Raw genomic sequence first — 7910 nt, 5'->3', positions numbered from 1 at the left:
AAAGGGCGCCGCCGGCGGAGGGGGTGCAATTCTAAAAATCGGCCGGCCAGGCTGGCAAAGAAGGGTAAATTCAGAAACACACTCCGGAGTGGCCCAGAAGTGTCCTGTCCCCACTGCAAAGGGTTTAGCGGTCCCGCAACGTGGCCCCGCCGCCATTTAAAGGATCGTCTCTGCCCCTGCTGCCCCTGCCCCTTTTTTTTTCTCTTTCCTCCCACTCTCGCTATAAATTGAGGAGGCCTGGCCACACAAAATCTCATCCGTCCAATTAAATCCTAAGCCAAGGAGAAGCATTCATGAGTTGGATTTGTTTGCTTGCTTGCTTGATTTGCTTCTCCGGTCTTTTAACCTACCGACTTGACTTCAGTTGTGCAGCATAAGCTTATTGAGCATGCATTCTTAGTGCTTTCCTTGTCCCCGCAATACAATAATATCATCGTTGCTGTTGCTGTTGCTGTTGTTATCATATCATTATATTTTTATTTTATTACACACATTAAAATTTTTGCCTGCCCTATATCAACCCACGCAGCTGTGTAATAGCTCCTCCCCGAACTCGTTTTGTTCATTTACTGGTGTGTTGTTGCTGCTGAGAGATTGATAAGAAGATTGGTGGTTGAGGAGTTGAATTTGACTATTGGTTACTCTGCATCGTAATTGACCCAAAAAAACACGTAAGCGGCCAATCGTATGACAGAAAATACCTGGTAAGCAAACGGCTGGCAGCAAATTTGAATGTGCCTAGTATTCATCTCCTTGCAATTCCTTTTGTCCCGACAGTTGTGGCGGCTAAATATTTCTTCCTTGTTTTAACATATGTAGAATTTTTCTCTGGTTTTAATTTTGGGTGTTAGCTGTTTCCGAAATCCCTGTCGTGTAACGCGTTACAGGGTGTTTACTTTCTCTTTCTTTTTTTTTTCTTTTAATTCTTTGAGCCGGTTTTCAAACGCTTGTCGTGTAAGCGTTTCCTTGTTGATTACATTTACGTGGGATTTGGTGGATTTTGGGAAATCCGGGTCGCATTTAATAAAGAAAGAGAAGGTGAGATGTCTTTGGCGTCCGGGAAGATTGACTTTCCTCCAACTCCGCAATCAAATTGTAACGCCACGGTTTGAGCGGGGATGTTTCCTGGCTTTTTACAAAATATGACTCACTCTCAAGTCATAGAAGCGTGGAAGGAATTTATAGCCTCCTCTCATGTGACCGCTCGCCAGCGGTTTCTCAGGAGGCAGTATTCCGACTTTTACGTAAATTGCGTGGGAGGGCGACCATATACGTGACATTTGTGTTATTTCCGCGTGTTAATAAATGCAATATAGTAAATTTTGTTTTGTTGAAGGTTGTTGTGGGTCGAACGTTTTCCTTGCAATCGTGCTCTTTCTCCTCCTCTTCTTCTTCTTCTTCTTCTTGTTCTACTTGTTGTTCTAGTCTAAAAATAGGACCCAATCAGCGAGTTGAAAAATGTATATATATGGGGGCTTGGGCTCGACCTTTCCTCTCCTTCTTTCTTTCTTTCCCTCCTTTCGTTTGCTTCGGCTTTCTGTGTGGCCTTGGCGCCAACGAGATCATTTCGCCCTGCCCCGAATGCCCTTTGGCATGAGTTTTTCGCAAGGTAGCCTTCATTCCGTCTCTCCGTTCTTCAATATTTTATTGTTTTGCAAGCTCTGTGAATTCTTCCTGTATTATAGAGAGAAGTTTTAGGATCCATACAGGCTGCGATAACAATTATATAATACCTTGTATTATAAGCAGCTGGCATTATATTTCGTCTTTCTTGGATAAATTTCTTCTGCCCTGCTTTGGATCTCCTTGCTTCCAATGTGATTGGTATTCGACATTGGTTCTTGCATCGCAATATTGTATTAAGATCAGGGCTGATTAGATCTATGCAGATGTATTTATATGAATTCAATGCACGCAGATCTAGTATCTCGATTTTTTGTTTTTCCTTTTGCAGGCGTTGTAACCCATTAAAGACTTTTTCAGAGTCGTGACAGGAAGAGCATAGTATCTTCGACGGAATCAATATAATTCCCAATCTTAAGTATTTGGTCAATCTGGGTAGGGTTTTTTGGTAATGTTCGTCACGGGTTAATTATCTGCATATTCCATCATTAGGTCTGTTTTAATGTCCTTGCTCTGCAATATTTGCAATATTATTAGGGCATGCGTATGGCAGGGTTGGGTATTTAGAAGATATGGGCGTGTTATGGGAAGATGCTTTTGAAGCACTCCACCCCCAACCTGCCATGGGAAATTTATCAAAGAAAGAAGGCCCCTTAGATTTCTCTCTATTGCAGGGCTTGAATGATTAGATATCTCCCAGAGAACTGGCTGTGATGCACAGGGACATGTGAGGAGTTTATGTGGAATCAATTATGAATTTGACCGATGACAGTCTATATCACTCAGGAATTCCAAACGAATTCTTCTCACAGAGAGTACTTTTAATTAATACATTTTTGTCTCTCTGCTAAAAGTCATGTTGATTATCATTCGATTTTTTTGAGTGCCTTGAGCTCTGGGCATGGTTTGCGAACAGGGCTCTGTTTTCTTTATTCTGCCCCGAAGATGACTTTATCTATCTTGGTAGAAATCATGTTTTTCATTATGATTTGTTGACATACTCTGTAGGTATTGCAGCCCTTTATGACGATTGGGCCTTGAATTTATAGCGTTTTATCAATAAAACTATGTATACTGTCCATTAAATTTGGCATTGTTGTATTGAGCTGCTCTTTTTGCCTGGAAATATTACCTTGACCTTTTCATTTACCTATTTCTGTGCTTGTGTTTCTATAGGAGTCAGCCTGAAGTAAAGCTATAGCTGACATCTAAGTCCTTCAGTTGCATCCTATTTGTGGCACGCTCTTAGAAATGTGCAGGTATAAACTTCATAGATTCACCATTTTTGTACATGCTATCATGTCCAGGTTCCATGTCTAAGCTGATTCAGGGTCCCTTAATGGTCAATTATCTACCTGGCCATTGGTATCCATTTCATATGCTTTTGCATGGATTTTTCCTCGTCTGCAATGCCTTTATCTCCTAAATAATTATAACTCTGTGGACCAATTACTAATTATTGTTTTCTTATGGGTAGTTTGATTCTAACGAGCTTTATGTTTTGCTACCAGGAGTCGAAAACTTGATGGGTTGCATTGATAACAGCAAAATAAAGAAGACTTTGAAGAAGTGGTTTTTTATAGACAAGAGGGTTGGTTGACATACTGGGCGGTGAAAACTTTAGGCGAAGCGCACCCGTTTGAAATCTACAAAAAGTGTTTGGCTTACAAGTGATCTATAGTCCAACTTCTGAGTGCTTTCAGTAGAGCCCATTTTATAGTGATTTTCGGTGTGATGGCATTTGGATCAGAGTGCAATCCTGTTCTTACTGACCCCCCTGTTGCAGTCTCCAATTCTTCAATATTTTCATGCTCATCATCATCACCTTATACTCCAAGTTCAGCATCTGTTGTCTCCTTAAGTCCTATTGATTTTCAACAACACATGAATGAATTTTTTAGGGTTCCTCAAATTATTAAGGATACTCATGCCTACAGCGAGTGGACTGTAAGTTCATACTTACATTGCAAAAGGATTTTTTGCTTTAATTTTTCTAGCCTTGCCTCTCTGTGAAAGATTCACTCTGATCTCAACTTATACTTACTTTTTATATCTGATATATAAATGCAGGTGCACCATCCTTCAGCACTTGACAGGTTTAGAGAGATTATGTCTAAATCAGAAGGGAAACAAATTGTAGTGTTCCTAGACTATGATGGCACGTTGTCACCGATTGTTGATAATCCTGATAAGGCTTACATGACTAGCCAGGTAATAATAATATGCTTTATTGGTTTCATTAATGGAGCATATGTTTTAGCTTGATGCTAAATAGGGTCTATTTTCAGCTTCTTTTCTTTGATATAATATTTGTTGTCATATTCAGATGCGCGATGCAGTTAAAACTGTGGCAAAACGTTTTCCAACTGCTATAATCAGTGGAAGGTGCCTGGAAAAGGTATGGCTTGCATTTTTTTCATGCTTGTGCTGTTGTGCGTTGTTCCCGAATGCCTTATTTAGTTAGATCTAGAGAGTTGCCTTTCCCTCTGTTATGAAAGATTATGTGCAAATAGCTCAAGTGCTACAAACTTATTAAGGAGTAACAGTTTCAGAGGTGCTTTTGGCAATGTTCAAATGTAATTGCTATGGTTTCCTAATGGTATGCTGCTTTTGTTTAACTAATTTTCCCAGGTCGTTAAATTTGTCAAGTTGGAAGAGCTATACTATGCCGGTAGCCATGGAATGGACATTAAGGGACCAGAACCACCAAGTTCTAAAGGTTCCAAAGCCAATGGCAAGGCGACTTACAGAACGGTAAGTGCAACTTGAGGCATTTCTTTTTAAAGATGACTCTATCCTGTGTTAAATACAGATTTTGGTATGTAAGAGTGGATTGAAAATGGTTGCATACCTATAGATGTCTAGAGAAGGGGGCACAGCTGTCTATTTAGTGCATTAGATTGGTATGAACTTTCCAATTTTGTGGAGGGAAGGGAGTTTCTTTAAACATAGAGAAGAGAATAGACTGCAAGATGTGTAATGATCTGATGGAGCTATGGTACCAGATGCTGGAGCTTAACTATATGCAATGGCTTAGCCAATAGCTTCTGTAATAACTAACATCAGGCTGAATTGCTTTTAGGAATTCGTTATTCACAATTTTTCTTTTTATTTTTGTGACAGGGCAACAATGGCATTCTGTACCAGCCTGCGAGTGAATTTTTACCAATGATGGACAAGGTATGAGCTAACTTTATTCTTTTTAGTTTTATAGAAACTGCTCTATATTATCAGTAGAGAGGTGGAATGAAATGATTCCTGTTAGCAGATCAAATTTTAGTCTCATTACCAAGATTTGTCTTGCACTTGTTTACTTTAACTTTGTAGTGGAAGATGTTTTATCTGTAACTTATAAGCCTGAGCCAAATTAGAGAAATACAGATGCTTTCTTCCCTGCACACACCATGCACAAGATTCTAAGTTTCATGGGATTGTTTATATTGTAATATAAGTTGTAGCTGATGCTTCAAATGGTCACTATAATTTAAATGCATAGTATTGAAAAAGCATTTAGTTGGAATTTGGAAGTTTTTAAGAACTGTCTTGAGTCCTGTGAAATTTTGTTAGTGTTGCTGTTAATGCTTTCTATTGAATCATACTGCCTTTTAGCAATGTATCTGTACTTCCAGGATTTCATCATGTTAGTACCTAACTGGTGGTCTGCTTATGCAGATATTTGCATCATTGGTGGAGAAGACGAAGAGAATAATTGGAGCCATAGTTGAAAACAACAAATTCTGTGTTTCTGTCCATTATCGTAATGTTGAACAGAAGGTAGGTTTGGACATGTAACTTATGTTTTCAGCATATACTTTGGTTATGCTAATTAACAAGGATTTGAGCATTTGTAATGAAAAGGAAAATACCACAAGAATGCTTATGCTTTGCAAATTGTTTTGAAGCAGAATTGGGCTGCACTTAAAGAGCAAATATTCAGTGTACTGAAAGAGTACCAGCACCATGGAATTCGCTTAACTGAAGGAAAAATGGTAAGCCTTTTAGACGCAGACTATCTTGTGCTTTATAATGATATATTAGAGTGGTGAGAAAATTCACATGCATTCATACTGAGAGTTGCTTTCATGCAGGTTATAGAGATTCGCCCACCAATCAAGTGGGATAAGGGAAAGGCCCTTGAATTTTTACTACAATCACTTGGTGAGTTCTTTTGAAAGCGAATTTTAGTACTTGGGGGCTTTTAGCTTCTTGTTCCATTTTGAATCTTCATTAGCCTGTAACGATCATGTGGGGCTTCTAGCTTCTTGTTCCACTGAATAGATTTTCGAAACTTTATTAACCTGTAACGATCTTTATCAAGTAACTGGACAGTTGCTTCTCCCGTGTAAGGACCTCTCTAATCTCACATTGTTGATTATTTGCAGGATTAGCAAATTGTAATGATGTACTACCTTTGTATATAGGAGATGATCGTACAGATGAAGATGCTTTTAAGGTAAGATGCCTTCGAGGATAGAATTTCAATTTTGTGCCATTAGAATAAAAGCATGAAACATATGGCGAACATGTGAATGTGAGATCCTGATAGTCTGTGGTAGCATAGTGTTCACGTTGATGATAAATGTGGTAAGCTCTTTTTCATGTATTTTGAGACTTTTTAATAGAATCACTTAAAATTCTCTTCAATTTGATAGGTACTGAGAGACAGAGGTCAAGGTTTTGGGATCCTCGTCTCTGAATCCCCCAAAGAAACAAGCGCAAACTATTCTCTTAGGAAACCAACTGAGGTATTACAATATACTCTATTCAAAGGATAGGATTTGTTTTGTATGGATTTTTTGTGTTTCCTTTTAGTTAATCTGAAAGTACCACTCCCTTTTGAATCTTTTTGAATGATACAGAGTTTTGAAAACTCTTTAGTAGATATTAGTACTCCTGTCCTGTTTTCAGAAATTTTCATCGATGATAAGTTTATATGCATGCCTTGTAGGTAATGAAATTTTTGCAACGCCTCGGTCAGTGGAAGCAGCATAATATGCCAAAGGGGGGTCGGCTGTCTAAAGTATAAATGGTCATTCTGAATCTGCTATACAAGCGTGGATCTCAGAATGGACAGTGTGCATAGAGAGCCCCCTAATAAAGGGTGGTTTTAAAGTTATATAATGATACCAATATCTGTGTAATACGTCATCATTTTGTATTTCAAATTAAAGTTTCTGATAAATCTGCCCGGTTGTTTCTTTGTAATTGAGGAAGGAATGCCTCAATTCCATTAACCTGGCAAGTTCTGGTGATTTTTTTCACCACTTTGTATTCAGGAATGGTAAATTGTTAAAAGAAAAAAGAATGGCATTCCCAATTGCTGAGCAATGGTGATTTGCCTAATTTTGTCTCGGAACATATATCCAATTTTTGGAAAGGAAATGTAAAAGCTCTCTTAAGAACTATTCCACTATTTGTTATTATTATTTTGGTGTCTTAAAATGGATTGTGATGAATAATGTGATTAAGTGCATGGCAAGTGAAACCGTTAAAGGGTTTGTTTAACTGTGAACTTGGAAGGCTTTAATAAAGGTCCATGCAAATTGCAACTGAAGATATAATTTCTCATTCAGACAAAAACGTCGGCACTTCTGTTTTGCATAAAAAAAATTCACATAAGCCTGTACTAACTATACTACCACCGAAACTTTTATGCCTTTGTTACAAACTCAAATAATTCTTATACGATTTGGCATCTGGTACTTTTCAGTTTTAGTTCTCATTCAGACAGGGTAAACAATTTATAAGCCCTTGACTTAATAAGAAATGCCAAAGAAACCACAAGGCAAAACTCAAAAAATAAGCCTTATGGTGGTTTAACATCTCTGGTAATTTGAAGTATTAGTTCTCATACAAAGTGAGCTAGGGCCAAAACTTTAAGGGATGGTCGAAGTAGCATGACACACTAATGGACCCTCCCAAGCATGTTAATACTAAATGCTTTTGAGAGATGGAGGTGGTTACTTGTCACTCACTTTGAGCACAGCTGCAGCTTGCCCATTTCTTATCTATTAGGGTATCAATGTGGCACCTGATTGTAGCCCACTGTTTAATGCTCATTATAAATTTATAATAACAGCATATTGGATAGTATTTAGAGCTCAATGGTGCAAGGATGTTGCAAGGGTTAAACTGGTTAGAGAGGGTTTGTGATATGTGAATAATTTTTCTTGCTTAGTGTTCTCTCATCTCATTCTAATGATAGATCATGGAGTGTGATCTGAAATGTTGTTTAAAAAAAAGGTTTACACAGTAGAAGTCAGAAACTAACTAAGATTAACGGGCTG

At 38.2% G+C, this 7910-nt stretch overlaps 1 protein-coding gene across 4 annotated transcripts; it reads left to right on the top strand.

Moving 5' to 3' along the window:
• Positions 1-256: 256 nt before the first annotated feature.
• Positions 257-7049, top strand: LOC131050572 (probable trehalose-phosphate phosphatase H). Of its 4 annotated transcripts, none has more exons than XM_057984784.2 (13): positions 257-704; positions 2800-2882; positions 3135-3570; positions 3694-3834; positions 3950-4021; positions 4255-4377; positions 4747-4803; positions 5296-5397; positions 5529-5612; positions 5712-5781; positions 6006-6076; positions 6276-6368; positions 6572-7049. In XM_057984784.2, the coding sequence occupies exons 3-13, from the start codon at positions 3358-3360 to the stop codon at positions 6647-6649; spliced, it is 1104 nt and encodes a 367-aa protein (XP_057840767.1). In that variant the 5' UTR covers positions 257-704; positions 2800-2882; positions 3135-3357; the 3' UTR covers positions 6650-7049. The 4 variants fall into 4 exon arrangements, with proteins under 4 accessions (XP_057840767.1, XP_057840773.1, XP_057840761.1 ...); XM_057984778.2 differs by lacking the exon at positions 257-704 and adding an exon at positions 872-1609; XM_057984790.2 differs by lacking the exon at positions 2800-2882.
• Positions 7050-7910: the final 861 nt, after the last annotated feature.

This window comes from Cryptomeria japonica, chromosome 10 (assembly GCF_030272615.1).
Source record: "Cryptomeria japonica chromosome 10, Sugi_1.0, whole genome shotgun sequence".
In the NCBI taxonomy this organism is placed as follows: domain Eukaryota; kingdom Viridiplantae; phylum Streptophyta; class Pinopsida; order Cupressales; family Cupressaceae; genus Cryptomeria; species Cryptomeria japonica.
This window is presented reverse-complemented; position numbering and strand designations above follow the sequence as displayed.